The following is a 16,600-nucleotide window of genomic DNA, read 5'->3' as shown; positions in this document are numbered from 1 at the left end:
GTGACACCACATCACACACACAATACAGAGCCTACAACAAACTTCACAAACTAAGAATACTGCCGTGTTAGCATTTTTTATTAATCCTCAGTCATTCACAGCAAATAAATACACACAATAACACACTTCACAGTCAGGATCCAGGCTGTGGAGCTGCTCTGTTTGTTCATCCACATACTTGGGACACGCATGGACTTGATCCACACCTGGCCTGGTCAGGCCCAAACCCATCTGGTTCTTGCTCGGGGCCTCCTAGAATTGCCTCAGTGGGTTCCCCACCTCACTCCCTGAGGCACGTGAGGAACAGGATGAAAAGCCAGTGTTTATCCATCTGTCACAAGGCAACTGCTGGCAGCAACACCACCTCGCTGGAAATGCAGAGATCAATGAAGTCGCTCTGTGCACAGAAGTCATCCCTCAGCTCTTTGCTCCAGGCGTCCAGCACCTCTTGCAGCTCCACGCAGAGGCTCTCAGGGATACTGAAGGAGCAGATCTGCACCTGGAGCCCTCCCTGTATCCTGGGGCAGGAGGCCCGGGCCGTGAACACCCTGAGTGGCGTCAGCGCCAGGCAGTTCTCAGCACCCTCCTCCACAGGGAAGGTGTAGGCTGCCGGATAGCCCAGCAGCACCCCGAACACGGTGCAGAGATTCCAACCCGTGGCCACGACCTCACTGCAGGACACGGGGCTGTCTGCAGCCTCCTCCGCAGCCACGAGGTGGGCCAGGAGGGCCTCCACGTGTTCCCTGACGGCCGCAGCTTCAGCTGGGCCGCAGAGCGCAGGACCGGACCGCGCCGCCGCCACGTCAATGAAAGGCCCGGGGCGGGCACGGAGCGCGGCCTCCAGCTGTCGCCGAGCGCGGCCCGGGTGCAGCAGCAGCACCTCGCCCGCCACGCCCAGCAGGTGCAGGCGGCCCAGGCCCAGCCCGGCCTCCCGCAGCCGCTCCACGTAACGCCGCAGCTCGGCGGGCCCCGCCGCCCCGCAGTCGTACAGCAGCGCCGGCTTCAGCCCCGCCGCCACCGCCAGCACCTCTCCGGCCAGCTGAAGGGCGCGGGCCGCCGCCAGCCGCCGCCCGGCCCCGGCCCCCAGCGCCTGCCGAGCCGCCGCCACCAGCTGCGGGGCGGGCAGAACGGCCTGCGCATCGCCGCGGCCCTTGGGGCCCATGGCCGAGCCCCGGCCCAGAGTAGCGGCGCACCGGGCGCCCGCGGCTTCCGGCCCGGCCACAGCGCCACGCGACGCCGGGGCGGAGCGGCCTATGGCGGCGGGGCAGGCCTCACCGAGGCGGTGCTGAACGCGAAAGAAGGCGGAGCGGAGCGATGCTGGAGCTCAGAGCTCCCCCTGCCTTTAGGCGTTATTCTAACGCACGCGCGGAAAGAGACGTGAAATAGAAAGCACAGCGGGAGGAACGTGAGCTGGCCTGAGAGCTTGGAGCCGTCAGAGGCTGGTTAAACAGAAATAAAATAAGGCGAGATAACGTTAAAGCAATTTTAATAGAGTACAGATTAGTTTTTCCTCTCTCCCACTCAAATCTTTATATACAGGATGTCAGTATTTGGTTTAAAAAACATTACAGAATTACAAATCTGATTTATACATAGTGGTGGGTTAAGCAAGCAGCTAAAAACAGTGACGGAGCTAGAAGCATTCCTTATTCCCTTTATTTATAACACTCTCCCAAGAAAAGTACCATGAGACTGTGGAAATTCAATCAGAAAACCAGATTTACAGATTTCTTTCAGGTTCAGGCAAGGCACTTATCAAAGTTTTCTTATATACACATGGGAGGGAACAGCACAGGAGGACCAAGTGCCTGTCACTGCGCGGGCAGCGGCTGTGCCATGTGCATGGTAGGGGCCTGCATCGGCCACCCATCCTGGTGGGTCTGCAACAGGCGGTACAGCTGCTTCAGGTGAGCCACAATGTTGTCCTTGATGTCAGGAGTAGAGATCTGGAGCCGCACGCTGCCGCTGTCAAAGGAGCGCGTGAAGTCACCGGAAAACATCTCGTATATCATCCGAGCCACAACAGGGATGACCTGTTGAAGAAATCCATCATTTCAGCCTAGCCATCACACAGTACATTTCTGTTCCTCAGCAAGGACTCCTTGCCAGAGAAGGTTCCCTGCAGGATAGTTTCCACAGACACCTAAAGCACACTCGCAGCTCAATGCTATTTGGCAAAAGAGCATCTGCATATGCTGTGACAAAATCCAGCAGCCCTGTTGGGATTTCCCCCTACCAGTGGTCACAGAAGAGAACAACAGTACTCTGGTTCCTGTGGGTATCAATCTAGAGCCAGTGCATTGCCCCAGCAGGGTTATCACACGTCACTCCAAGGCCTTCGTTCCTACCTGAACCACGATCAGTTTTCTCTCCCGAGGTTTTCCATCAGGCCACTCTTCCCCAAAACAGAAATAGATCTCAAATGGTGGCTGTTTCTCAATTTGTCCTTTCTGGTGGGCAATCAGCTCTAAGAAGAAAAGCAGAATGCTGCAGGTTTGTCCACTTTTTGGATAGGAATGCTTACCATGTCCCACCCACATTGTGCCAGGTCTCAACTATGCTCCCTTGCCAGAGCTGCTTCTTGCATATCCACAATTACAGCCTGTTTCTTGAATACACAAAAGCTTCCTTTAAAAGCAAACCCACCAGCAGCTCAGAGCATTAAATAAGCCACTCCACAGTCCATCAAGGTTAGGGGAAGCAAGGACAATTACTCACGCTCCATGCATACGCAAACTAATTAGCACATTCAAACCAACCCCCAGGACAGACCGCCCTTTCCAATAATCACCAGGATCCAAAGTTATCTTCCAGAAGCAGAAGCTACCTACCACTTAGGAACGTTTCCAAACAGAAGAGTTTGACTTTCTTTTGCCTCTCAATCAAATTTGGTGTAGTGGCAGAAGGTGCACAGGGACCGGACCAGTACACCTTGCACTGGCAGAGCCGCACAGCGTAGATGGCATGGCCACTGACCTCCAGGATCAGTCCCCTGTCCATAACATCCAGCAGCCGACTGGTGAAGATCTTTTGCTTTTCATTGGTGATTTGCTCTGTTCCTGGAAACCTTACTTGTTCCAAATTAATTGGCCCAAAGAGCTCTTCCTGGTCTGGCATAGGACCCAGCTCTCCGTAGAACAGTCTGCATCCCTGCGGGTTGCTCACAGTTGTTGTCTGCCCAGTCTCCTTTCCTCGATATTCAAACTTGATTTCTAGGTCTGTCACTGAGAGAAACTGTCAGTAGGACTTTTCCTGGACGTTTGCACATACATCAGCAGTAGAGACATATCACACAATACAAGCTAGGCTTCCAGGGATGTTTTAGCTATACACAGATGCTAACGAGCAAAAAGGATTAAAAAATGGTTTTGACTTTTTAAGAACAACGACAGAAACACTACAAACCCATGAACGTACTTGGAAGAGAGCTGATCCAGAGCTCCGGGCTGCTGAAGAAGTCATGCTGCAAAGCAGTCGGGGGCATCTCCATATCCAGAGGTTCATTCTTTGGCCACACAGCTTCAGGGCTGCAGTTCTCTGCGCTGGCTGGAGCCATCGGAGAATCTACAGAAGGGAATTGACTCTTTCCTAAGCCAAGTCTTAATTTCAAGCACGCACCAATATACAAGCAAATAACTTCACTATTACATTACAGCCTGTGGTACCAACCATTGATATTAAGAAATGGAAATGTCTCTTGAATAGGGACATGCTGAGATGGATTCAATTCTTCCTCTTCATCCTCATCAAGATCATTTTCCTTCTCATCCCATGGAGCTGAGCCAGTGGAACCTGCAAACAAGCACAAAGTGGGCAGACAATGGGTATGAAACACTGCAGGGCATTTCTTGGGAAAAAAAAAATAATGTAGTTTTCATATTGGCTTTGCACAATATCAAAAGTTTATTTCTGATTATAAGTTAAACAAAGAAAAATCTCATCTGTACAACATTTTCAGCTTAATACCTGCTTTTAGAAAGCTGAGCGTACAGAAACTATTGATAACATTGGATTTTTTTCAGCACAAAGCATGCCACTGTGTGAAGATGTATTAATTTTAGTACAGGCATACTATGGCTCAAAGTCCTCTTCAGGTGCAGCTGGGCTTACAGCAGCTGCCAGGCGCTGCACACAAAGGCAGCTCGGGAGTTAATGCCACACAGGGAAAGGTGCGCGCATTGGACAAACGCCTGCTCAGTAACCAGCTCTGTACCAACAAGGCCCTCACCTGGATTAATGATTGATCCCTGGGACTGCGGGATATCGCACACTTCATAGATTTTCACAGGATTCATGGGCACCTCCTTGGTGCCATCATACATCAAATTGAACTCCCGGCTTTTGTTAAGAGCACATCGGAGCTGGGCTTTCCATTTTGCAGGGTCTGGCTCGTCGACTCCTTCCTGGTATTTTCCTGTTTCCACAGCCCATGCCTGGGGACAAAGTACAGCACGGTGCTCAGTCCAGCCCTCACAACAGAGCCAATTTTATCAGAAATAAAGCTTAGAAACAAATTTAGTGTGAAAATCCTCTCTTGCAGAAGCCTTAATCACAGCTCTTCTGATAACGGCAGCAGACGTTCCCTCCTTAATAGCTTTTCCCATTAAAAGGAGAAGATAAAAATAAATGCATGAAGATGCATGCTCTGAATGTACAAGTTAAGTACCAACCACACAGGATTGTGCACTGAGTCTCTCTGGCTGTCTCAGCTGTGATACCAGAAGCCATTTCTGCAGTCTGGAAGCATCTCCTGTGCAGGGGATGGATTTGGTTACAGTGGTGTGGAGCAGCCCCAGCATCAGAGCATCAGTCATCCATTGACCACGCAACCATACATCACCAGGCCTGTCATGGTCTGAAAGGGTTAAAGAACTGTACACCTCTCCAGCACAGTGCCAAGCTTGGCACAGAGCACCAAGGTGCACAGAGTGGCATTTCAAAGAGCCAAGAAAGAGAACAAAACGCACCTGGAATCTGTTACTGAAACGCTTATAGAGCTGCGGGGACAACAATTCGGCCCTTTGTGTAACCAAGCTTCTCCCTCCCTCACCTTGAAGATGGTGTTCTCCTCCTCGTGCTGCGGGCTGTGCCGGGTCGCGTGCTTCCAGGGGATCTGGAACCTCTTGGCTTCTCGGTTCAGCCAGATGAGGCCGGGGTACATCCCACTGTCCACCTGGGCCACCAGCCACGGCTTCAGGCGCACTCTGCGCGGGTGTAACGCCATTGTCTAAGACAGACAGAGGTGAGAGCAGACCAACTGCAGCAGGTTAGTTTGATTTCTCTTGTTTACAAAGTGGACTTCATGAAAAAGCACCCTATGGGGTGCTACTGCTATCAGTTGTTGTTACTGCACACTGAAATCACTGACTCAGACTTAGCTAGCGAATGTTCTACAGGAGGAGCTACAAACGGGTCACTAAGCAGAGACTGTAAGTATTTCTAGAACAACAACTTGGTAAATATTCCATTAAGATGTACGTTATTTGTGTTAATTGGGAAAGCTGAGCCCCAGCCAAGCCTGAGCTGGAAATGCTGCACAGGAGATAAAGCCACCAGCAAGCCACAGCAAGAACTGACATTGGAGTTCCAGAAGCCTCCACGTACCCTCACTGAATGGGACTCTCACTTAGTTTTCCTTCAGTCCTGTCAGTCTCGCCTTAGAGAGACAAAGCTAAGGGGCCAAATCCGAAGTTTCTGCCCCAACTGAGGTATAGGAGGAATCATCAGCATGGACGGAACTGCTTTATAAGAGATGGGCTTTCCTCCAGAAGTCATCTCATGTCTTTCCTCAAGTTCCTCAGTGCAGCAGAATCATCTGCAAACATCACTGCAAGGTGCTGACCTGTAGTAACTGCAGTGTTTATCCAGGAGGACACGAACTGCAAGTCCACGCTCATGCTAGAAATCAAGTCATGCTGCCTTAACGGTTTGTTAAGAAAACAAAACTGCAGTTAAACTACAAATCGGATGCCTTAAGTAGTATCTTGTTGCTGCTACATTCGTAACCAGCAATATTCTTCTTCATCAGAACAGACAAAGCCAAAGAGAGTTAACAACTGCCCCCTCTGCAAGAAAAAGCAGCATTTAGCATCTTTTGGGAGGAGGGATTCATGCTACACGTGTTAGAAGGCATATCTCACACATTCATTCTGTGAATTGTAAAACAACGAGGAAAAAATGGCAATTTTCCCATTGATAAAGCAAATACAAATCCTTCACCATGAGCCCCAGACACTGCTACTGGAGTTGCAAAATGAGTCTAGCAGCAGAGATAGAGGAGATGATAAAGCCTATCCAAGAACTAGCTCAGGAACACGTTTTATTTGTTCAAATACCTGCAAGTGTTCACACAAAATTAATCTGAACGCAGCTTATTTTATCTGTTAAGCAAAGAAATTGTCCTGATTTCACTGCAAATCCTGTTTAAATAATACTTGGAAAACGTGCTTAGCCAAGGACCCGGGCATATTAGCAGATATATCTCCAGGTGCTGCAAAAGATCAGAAAGGAATCCTCAACATTATTTTTATGTTTCTGAAAGCTGCTCTATCAGTTATCCGTACACAAAATCCCATCAGAATTAAACACTCCACAAAGTGTTTGCAAAATCACAAAGCCCAGGTTAATTCTGGGCTTAGAATTGAGACAAAAACAACAAAAATCAGGTATTGATCTCACATGCAAAGGGAAAATCAGCAATTTCTCCTTGGAACAAGGAAATCCTAACCGAAGCTTGTTTCTGCAACTTCTCATGCATTTAACTTTACTGCAAGCAGCCTCTCTGCCTCCAGTAACACACACATCTGCAAGGCCAAGATGGAATAGAAACCCATACGCACCACAGAGAAAAATTCATGCCTGCCTTTCATAGAAAACAAATTCAGTCACGTGCACAGAGCATTGGCACTGCCCATTAGGATCAAACTGTCCCCTGGGTGACAGCCAGCCCCTGTCAATACCAGACGTTACAATGCTTTATGACCTTTTATCACCAATGACTTGTTGACACACTACGAGAGCAAACCAACTTGAATCCATTGCAGCAGACAGTGACTCAGCCCCTCACAGCCTTCAACTTCCAGCCCAAGAATCCACGACCACCGGGCGCTGCGAGGGCAAAATGTTACCCAGCAAGAGCTCACGGGGGGCTGGAAAACGAACAAGCACCTCACAGCCCAGCAGCAAAAGTCAGAGCCAGCCACAGTCGATTCCGGTGACCCTCAGCACAGCTGTCAGCCAACGTAACAGCACACAGCACCACGCTGCATAGGGGCTGCTCTGGGTCAGGGTGAATAGCCCGTGTGCCCCGAGCTGAAGGATGCTCCGTGCCCCTCCTGCCTCCCTCCTGCACGCCTCTCCCCATAGCGTTGCAGCCCACGGGTTTTCCCAGCTGCAGCGCTTTCAGGCTCTGCCAGCACCGCCAACACTCAGCACCTTCCCAACCAGCTCACAGCCTCCAAGCAAGGAAGGGGCGTTCTCTGGGTGCAGCTTTGCAGTACCACGGGCTGCCACCTCGTTCCTCACTTGTTACCTTTGTTTGATGACATTCTCGTGCATCTGGTGGATTTTTTTTTTTCCTTCCCAAAGGCAAGCAGCTCAACCCTCGTATCAGTATTCCCACCGACAAACACGCTGAACTTTCATCCAGTTAGCTGACACTCCACCACCCCCCCGCACGGGGAACCTACGGCTCCCACATCTCGCAGCGTTGTACATCACCGCTTCCCCAAAGCCCCACAGCCCCTCGCTGCGGCCATTAACCCTTTCAGCACCATTAACCCTCGCGATTTCCACGACAGAGATGAAAGGAAGGGGCCTCCCAGGTGCCGGGTCTCATAGCTGTGCTATGGGAACAGCCGTCGCGGCACGGAGGGACGAGAGCCACTCCGTCCTGCCTTCGGGCTTCGCTTCTGCTGACTTCAAAGACATCGCTTAAGGCTAACGGCAGCACGACCCGTGCGAGCAGACAGAGAAGGCAATAAACGGACACGGGCCGGGCAGTCCCCACCCCTTACAGCCCGGAACGGGCCGGGCAGGAACACCACGGGACGCCTCCCGGCGCCGCCTCGCACAGAGCCGAATCCTCTCCCCATCGGCCGCCTTCCAGCTCCGTCGCGGCCCCGCGCCCCGACCCGCTTCGCCGGAACCCCGCACCGAGCGAGTCCCGAGAGCGGCCCCGCACCGCCTGGCCCCGCCGCACAGCTGGATCCCGCGCCACTCACCGCTCCGCTCCGCCGGGGGTTGCCGCGCCGAGGCAGGGGCCGCTCCGCTCCGCGCCCCGGGGCTCTCCGCCGCCCCGCGGGGCCCGCGCGTGGGCGCAGCGGCGGGGCGGCGCCGGCGGAGGAGCGAAGGGGGGAGCGCGGCGGCGGCGGCGGCGCGCACACGGCGGCGGCTCCGCCCTCACCTGCTCAGGTGCGCCGGGCGCAGCCGCGACGCAGCCCGCCCCGCCCCTCCCACGGCTCCGCTGCGCTGCGCCCCGTCGCCACGGGTGGGGGCAGCCCGACCTCTTTTTTTTTTCTTTCTTTCTTTCTGCTCTGAAGTGCAATTCTAAAAAACAAAATGAATTTCGTCCTTTTTTTGTTTTTCCCACTCCTCCCCCTTCCTCCCCCCCCCCCCCCCCACTTCATAACCCGTTTGGCCCAGCGCATCCATCCATTACGTTTTAACCAAAACTTAAAGCCTCAGAAACTTAAAAAGACCAGCGCACAGCCGCTTTCTCACCAAGCCGTACCAACTTTCCTCCTCCCGCAGCCCCGGCCCTGCGCGCACCCTCCTCGCTGCCTGCGGCATCCCTCAGCATCCCGCCGGTCTCGCTTCTCGTTCGCCTTTCATTTCTTTTCCCTGTAGGTGGAGAGCCGTGACTCAGTGGTGAATCTTGGTTTCAGGAGATCGCATAATGCTTCCCCGTTCAGTTTCAATGAACTAGAACAAACAGTGGGGAATTTCCCTCCTCCTCCATCATGGAACACCGTGGACGGTGCTGAATCCTGACTTTGGAAAGACTAACCCACCCCCAGAGCTCAGTGCTACACCAAGATTTAGGAATTATATGTGCAGAATGCTGAAAACCTTCATGCGAACAGAAAATGGAACTCTGTATTTTCCTTGGGAAGTGTGCCTTGCAAGATGCCAAGTGAAAGAGAAACCTTTCAGCCTTATTCATCACTGAAGCGTGGCCATTGGAAGTGACATTGAGCAGGAGTTTGTCAGAAGAGAGCAAAATGTCTGGCAATGAGAGACAAACATCTAAGGTTGATGTTTTTGTTGTACGACTGTGCTGTGCTGGTGAACTTCAGATTTGGCTGGTTGGTTTTCCCCAACTTTTTTGATATGGAAAGTGAGGGACAGCTGCTCCTTAATAACACCTCCATGTTATTAGTCCTGCCATGTGCAATCATAGAATGGCATGGATTGAAAAGGACCACAGTGTTCATCTCGTTTCAACCCCTTACTGTGTGCAAGGTCATCAACCACCAGACCAGGCTGCCCAGAGCCACTTCCAGCCTGGCCTTGAATGCCTTCAGGGTTGGGGGCAATGCAATGGCCGGTGTGGTGAACGGGCTGAGCTCCCAGAGTGTGGGAGACCTTTGATCTCCTCCTGAGAAACTCAGCACCAGCACTGGGCACATCCACCCCACATTCCTGTCACCTGCACTGCTGTCTGCTGGCAATGGGAAAAGTCGGAGTGGTTCCAATTGGCGGCCGGATGCTCAGAGCACCTCAGAATGTTCCCTGGGCAGAGCTCTGCTCCTCCCATGCCTGCCCTGGGGATGCTGCAGACTGCCCATCCCAAGGAGTGCTCGTGCTGCTGTACCTGAAATGATGGAGCAGTACAGAATGAGTGAAGCCCTCACTGCACCTCCAGCCTCACAGCAGCCGATCTCCTCGCACAGCCAGGCCTGCCCTGCAGCCATCCCAGCCTCTGCTCAGCAGGGACAGGGAGGTGATCGTCCCTCTCTACTCTGCTCTTGTGAGGATCATCTGCAGTGCTGTGTCCAGGTCTGGAGCCCCCAGCACAAGAAAGACAGAGAGCTGTTGGAGAGGGTCCAGAGGAGCCACAGAGATGATCAGGGGGCTGCAGCACCTCCCTACAGGGACAGGCTGAGGGAGCTGGGCTTGTTCAGCCCAGAGAAAAGAAGGCTGCGGGGTGACCTCATTGCAGCCTGCAGTACCTAAAGGGAGCCTACAAACAGGAGGGGAATCAACTCTTAGAAAGGGGAGATAACAGCAGGACAAGGGGAAATGGTTTGAAGTTGAGGGAGGGAAGATTGAGGTTGGATGTCAGGGGGAAGTTCTGTGCTATGAGAGTGGTGAGGTGCTGGAACAGCTGCCCAGAGAGGCTGTGGATGCCCCGTGCATCCCTGAAGGTGTTCAAGGCTGGGTTGGATGTGGCCCTGGGCAACCTGGGCAGCAGGGAAATGTGGAGGTTGGTGGCCCTGTGTGCGGCAGGGGGTTGGAGGTTCGTGATCCTTGAGGTCCCTTCCAACCTTGGCCATTCTGTGATTCTGTGAAGGGCGCTGCAGCTGCCAGGCACATAACACAGAGCTGTGCAGGGCTTTTCCCTGAGTTCCTCCTGGGCACTGCTGCAGCATGTGGCAGCTTGTTGTGCTGGGGAGCTGACAGGAGCCGTCTCTTTTTCCACGCTGTTGGTGGGGAAACTCTGCAGTGTTTCAGTCGTATGGGCGATGCTCTGCGGATGTGTAATCAGATATTCCCCTTTGCAACTCATCACCGAAATTGCTCATTCTGATGTGACATTTCTTAGCAGGTATCACCCTATGAAGCATTGATCGGAACCCTTCAAGGAGCCGAATAGAACCTGGCTCTTTATTACAGTGACCTGCATCTGTTTTTTGAGGCTCCTTAGGTTGACAAACTGTCCTTCACAAAGTGATGTCCTGCTGGCCATGGAGCAGCAGCTGTGTCTGTAGTCTGCGGAGTGCATGCTTTGGGCTGCAAGAGTGTCTGCAGGGCAATGTTCATACCAGGAGCGATGGTATTTCATTTCAATACCAAAATCACATCAGTACTTGTATTAACCTGATTCCATACCCTGATACGAGCAGCAGCACCAGGCAGACTTTGCAGCTCAGGTCTCTTTCAGTCCTCCGTTCCTGGCTAGAAAAGCTTGTAGTCATCGAAACAACGAGGAGCCATTTTCTGTCCTGGGAACAGATCAGTAAGTTCCCATAAGGCAAAACACAATTATGCAATGAGGCAGCATACTGTCCCAGGCATGCACAGTCTTGTTATGCGCTCTCAGTGCTCACATTCCAACATGCAGCCGCTCACAGAAGCGCTGCACAAAATGGTGCAGAACCCTTCAATGCGCTGCAGAGCCACGCAGAATCCTCCAGTGCAATGCAGGAGCATGCAGAGCCCCCCAGCTCGTTTCCCAGCAGAAGCAGCTATGCTTCTTGCAGGCTCTTTGACCCAGATAGAGCCGTGCCCTCACCAGGTATCAGGTGAAATGAATCAAGGAATGTCAATTGAGGAAAAGGCTTCATGTGGTAAATGGAATGGGGAATACAACAGATGAAATACCACAGTAACAGTCGGTTGGCAGAGGTGCTTTCCAGCAGCTCTGGCTGAATGGTGAGATCCTATATGTTCAGGTGTCACACTGCTCCATTGCCAATGAGTTATCTCAGAGGGGTGAAACTTGTCCACAGCATTTGTAAAAAGAAGAATTAATCTTAGTAATCCCATTGCATTCTAGGTGCAGAGAAGGACAAACGTGATTCCTCCAAATTAGCAAGCCCAAATAGTTGACTTTAATTGAAGGAGAAGAGCTTTACCCTTCCCAACAATTCCCCTGGTCTTCCCCACCCATCACTATTACTGCTGAGCAGCTTTTGTCCTCTTTGTGTTTAAGATCCTGAAGTGAATGCATCATTCACTGCCTGGGCATCCTCACACACTGAAAATTACTGACACCCACAGCTGTGTTCTACTTCTGCAGATCTGCATGCACACACACAGGCATCTCCCCATGCACACGTACTGCTATTGGCAGCACATCAACAGCTGGAAGCAGATTAAGAGGAAGCCCCACTGCAGACACAAAATACTCCCACAGCAGCAAATTTTAGACTGACTGTTGACCTCTCTTTTTCCATATTAGAAACTCTTCTTCCCAAGCCAATCTGCTTCCAAAAAAGAACAGCTTAAATCCTGGTGGTCTTTAATATTACTGTAATGGGGAGTCTACTGTTTCCTATTAACACTACTCCAATCCTCTTAAAAGGAGAATCCTATCTAGCTATCAGCCTGGCTCAGGCACATTTTTAGCTACAGGTCATTTCTTTCCAGCTGACACAGATAAGTGGTTGGTTTCAAAACACCTGGGATGATGAAGATCAGGGCTGGAAGCCCCAGCAGGAATAGGGAACAGTGGTGGGAAGGAGGCTTTTGGCAGCATTTGGCTGTGACCAGCCCCATGCCAGGCTTCTACAGAGCAAGAGGAGGTCAGTATTATAGCTAGACATGGCAAGCAGAAGTACTTCAACTGCAAAACGCACAGAAGAGGAATAAGAGGCCTCAGGTTTTAAAAATACACATTTCTATATAGAAAGGAAATAAAAGACGTGTTGCTGTTCATTGAAAACATCCATCATGTAGAGCAATAGGAACACTTGCCTCCACGTATTCAATTCTTTAGCACTTTGTGTAGAGTTCAGCTTGTAGTAGGCATTCAATTAATTTTATAAGTCAGTGGTCCCATTAACTTTAGCAGCTTCCCTCATGTGAGTGGAGTTGTATGTATTTTATCAGGCTTTGCTCTTAATGTTTCTCATTCACTTGCCTTATTTCACTGAAAAGTTGGAGCGTTCCCTGCAAACAGGTGGTATGTGCTTCCATTAGAAAAAAAAACTAATGAGGGAGCTTATTATCCTTCTTTTTAATGAAAAACATAACGAAGTGAACACAGCTTGTGGGCAATGTGCAAAAGGAAGCTCAGTTCCCAAATTCTTCAGCATAAAGGTGTTGATGTGCAGGAGGACCCCGAGCCTCTGCAGTCTGGTTCTAAATAGGGCACAGCCCAGAACATCTGAAGGTCTCTGTGGCTCATGGGTGGGAATCTCCTAATGATCTTAGTTATTTTTATACGTGTCTGCTGCCACATGCTGCTCTGCCCCAGTGCAGAGAACAGCTCTGTGAGCACCCAGCGAGCACACGGGGAGCTGGGCACGGCCTGGGGAAGGAGAAATTAAAAGACAGCAGCAACACAAAGTCACGATATTCACATCAAATAGAGGCACGGAACAGCCAGGAAAAGAAAAAGCAACTGAAGGCGTTATAAAGGAGCGTACAAGCAAAGGAATTTGGATTTTCTCTTCTCTTACGGAGCAAAATGGGACAGCAGTTTACCAACGCTGAAGGGGAACAGACAGAGATTGACGTTGCTGAACTGCAGGAATGGTATAAGAAATTTGTGGTTGAATGTCCCAGCGGAACCCTCTTCATGCATGAATTCAAGAGGTTCTTCGGCGTCCAGGATAACCACGAAGCAGCAGAGTACATCGAAAACATGTTCAGAGCTTTTGATAAGAATGGGGTAAGCGGCGAGGAGTTCTTATGCTGGTTTGTCAGTGATCAGCACCTTTCCTTTCCTCCTGCAAGATGCAGGTCTTCTGGTGCAGCTCCTGCCCATGTCATGGTGCTCTATTGGGACAGAAGGGGCATGCAAGGTACTGCAGTGTTCTGCATGGGCTGGGATGGCCTCGCAAATCTGCATACTGACTAAAGCCAGAACACCCTGATTGGAGTGTTTGTAGATGGATTGAAAGATTTAAGTTGTAGGCAGTCGTATTTGTGACAATATTACCGAAAGGACATCCAGTTATCAAAGGCTGAGTGGGAAAAAATCTGCTATGCCAGGGGGGTGACAGTGACTTGATATGCAGTAGAAGAATCGTGTGTACATATATGCAGGTGGCATGTAACAAAACATTGATTGTAGTTGCTCAGAAGCAAAGGAACGTCGTCCAGTTCAGACCTCCTGGTATGGATTCCCTTTGCTGTAGGGAAAATGAGGCACCCTTTCCTGGGGTGCTTTCCCCAGGGCTCCTGGGCAAGCAGGCTTGCTGGTTTAGTTGCAGTTTATACATTCTCATATGTTAGTGCAAAAGATAGCTTAATGCCCTCCTGTAATATTCATGGAAGTGTAATATGCTTGCCTTTCTCATCTTGAAATAGGTAAGGGATGCTTGACAATCTTATTTTTCTGAAGCTCTTGACTGTATTCAAAGCAGCACAGATACTCTCAGCCCATACAGTATCGTCTGGCAGTTTTGCACTGAGGTTTTGTAGGCGGTTTTCTATCAGTCATGGCCAGTTAAGCATCAGTGAGACTCTCCTCTTTTCCTTCAGGATAACACCATTGATTTTCTGGAATATGTGGCTGCCTTGAATCTTGTTTTACGGGGAAAACTGGAGCACAAGCTGAGGTGGACGTTCAAAGTGTATGACAAGGATGGGAATGGCTGCATAGACAAACCTGAGCTGCTAGAAATTGTTGAGGTAAGTCGGCATTGCCTCATCCCTCATTTCAGCAATCACAGTTCTTTGGCAACATTGTGATGCACTCAGTTTTTGTGATAACTGAGGTTTCAAGGCAGCCGTGGGCAGCAAAGCGACAGTGCCTGACCCTGGTGAAGGGTCAGAGGGTTGGTGGAGCCCAGCAATGAGAGCAGCAGTGCTGTGAGCTCTGGGTTTCTGCTCAGACCTTTCCATCAGATGTTTTACATCAGAACCCGCTGTCCTGGCCAAGAGGAAAATGCTTCAGCCCTGCTCCTCCCAGCAGCCAGGCTTCCTGACTGCACAGCAGCTGAGAATACGCTGGGAGGCACAAACTAGCAGAGAAATCCCATTTGTAATTAGTCCTTTCTGGGTTTCTGTTCCGTGCTTAGTTTTAATTAGTGACTGTGAAGAAGCGCGAGGAGGCATGTGGGTTAGCAGGCAGATACAGGTAACTGGCCTTTAACTTCAGGTGAATCCCTCAGGCAGTGTGCCAGCCACAGCTTCACCCTTTCATGGCCATATTGATGAGGTTCAACTGATGCTTGTATGATATTTTAAGATTTGGGGGTAAATGCAGTACCAAAAGAAATCAGCTGTGGAAATCAAGTCCTTCGGATAGCCAGCAGCTGGGAAATAGCAACCAGTGTGTCACCTGCAGGGCAGGTGGGGAGCATGTGGGAGCCAGACCTGGGCAGGTTCAATTATGGTTTTGAGGTCAGACTGGAATTGGCCAGAACTGTGTTAGGCCCTGGCTAATCCCCTCTATGGGAAGACATCAGACAAAACTCTTCAGCCTAATGAGCAGAGGTAATGATGAGCAGGTGGCTGTCATGTCAGGCGGAGGTGGAAAATGCCATTTTCTAATGGCAGAGTGAAGCAGGAGTTAGGGTACGTGATGCTGCAGGTTTGGGGCTTGCAGCTCAGGCAGGAGCTCCAGGGGGGGCTGGGAAATGTAGTTGAGCCTGGCTTTGGCTCTGCTGAGGCCTTAGGAAAAAGTCGTATTGAAAAGCCAGTTTTTCCTATCTGAAACTCTTGCCTTTTCTTTGCAAGGGGGCTCTGAGGTCTTGACCAGGTTCTGTGAGGGAAGTAAACGGCTTCAAGGCGCAGATAAAGCAATCCCTAGTTGTGAGTGTAAGATCAGAGGTGGATCTTTCTCAAAAGAGGTTAAAGCTGCAGCCTTTCTAAAAGGCCTCTGCACTGCTGGTGAAACAATGAATTTCATCACTGCTCTTCATTTTCTAAGCCCTTTTTCTGACTTGTGATCTTCCTTTCAGTCCATCTACAAGCTGAAGAAAGTGTGTCGGTCAGAGGTGGAGGAGAGGACCCCACTGCTCACACCAGAGGAGGTTGTGGACAGGATATTTCAGCTGGTGGATGAGAATGGGGATGGTAAGGAACTGATGGCTCAGATTGCATTCATGCATAATGAAAAGCTATCTCTGCTGGGCAGGCTGGTTTTAATTATGTTTATCAAGAAATCGCTTAGAATGATCGCATTACTCAGACAAGTTGGGTTTGGTTCTGGTCTGTTCATGGTCAGAGCTGAGAGCAGCTTGGTGCAGCAGGAGGAAATCTCTTCTTATTTTAATGTAAAATATCACTGTTCTGTTTGCATGCCGCACCACCATTGTTCTCTGAGAGCCCGCAGCAGCCACAGAGTGCATCCCAGCCTGTGAACTGCAGCCCAATGGTGCCTGCGGGGTGTGCTTGTGATCCTGGCTCAGCCTTGGGAGCTAAGGTGGCACTGCACGCTAGCCAAAGGGATGGGGAGGGGGGGTGGAATGAATGGATGGGGTTACAACCCCGTTATTGGCCTTTTTTAGCCAGCTGACCTGTAGAGTTTGTATGGGGAAAACACAGGAGGTGGTTTTCACTTCCTGTTGTCCTCCTCTTGTGTCTGATCTGTCCTGTTTTGTCTCCCTGTCCTGTCCTCCTCACCTCCCACACAGGGCAGCTGTCCCTGGATGAGTTCATCGATGGGGCCAGGAAGGACAAGTGGGTGATGAAGATGTTGCAAATGGATGTAAACCCCGGGGGATGGATCTCAGAGCAGAGGCGGAAAAGTGCTTTGTTTTGA

The 16,600-nt window shown here is 50.7% G+C and overlaps 3 protein-coding genes across 3 annotated transcripts; 1 reads left to right on the top strand and 2 right to left on the bottom strand.

The window, feature by feature from the left end:
- Nucleotides 1-334: 334 nt before the first annotated feature.
- Nucleotides 335-1,162, bottom strand: LOC306955070 (UPF0739 protein C1orf74 homolog; the record flags this gene model as incomplete). Its single annotated transcript, XM_079546302.1, has 1 exon — nucleotides 335-1,162. One exon carries the CDS (start codon nucleotides 1,160-1,162, stop codon nucleotides 335-337), a length of 828 nt encoding a protein of 275 aa, XP_079402428.1.
- A 649-nt stretch (nucleotides 1,163-1,811) lies between these two features.
- On the bottom strand, nucleotides 1,812-5,224 carry IRF6 (interferon regulatory factor 6; the record flags this gene model as incomplete). The annotated part of the gene is made up of 7 exons (XM_079546326.1): nucleotides 1,812-2,033; nucleotides 2,349-2,467; nucleotides 2,832-3,224; nucleotides 3,418-3,564; nucleotides 3,670-3,792; nucleotides 4,229-4,433; nucleotides 5,051-5,224. The coding sequence occupies 7 exons, from the start codon at nucleotides 5,222-5,224 to the stop codon at nucleotides 1,812-1,814; spliced, it is 1,383 nt and encodes a 460-aa protein (XP_079402452.1).
- An 8,130-nt stretch (nucleotides 5,225-13,354) lies between these two features.
- GUCA1B (guanylate cyclase activator 1B) lies at nucleotides 13,355-16,600 on the top strand (the record flags this gene model as incomplete). The annotated part of the gene is made up of 4 exons (XM_079546251.1): nucleotides 13,355-13,558; nucleotides 14,374-14,523; nucleotides 15,798-15,912; nucleotides 16,473-16,600. The coding sequence occupies 4 exons, from the start codon at nucleotides 13,355-13,357 to the stop codon at nucleotides 16,598-16,600; spliced, it is 597 nt and encodes a 198-aa protein (XP_079402377.1).

The sequence above is a fragment of the Tetrao urogallus genome, assembly GCF_951394365.1.
Source record: "Tetrao urogallus genome assembly, chromosome: 24".
NCBI lineage: Eukaryota > Metazoa > Chordata > Aves > Galliformes > Phasianidae > Tetrao > Tetrao urogallus.
This window is presented reverse-complemented; position numbering and strand designations above follow the sequence as displayed.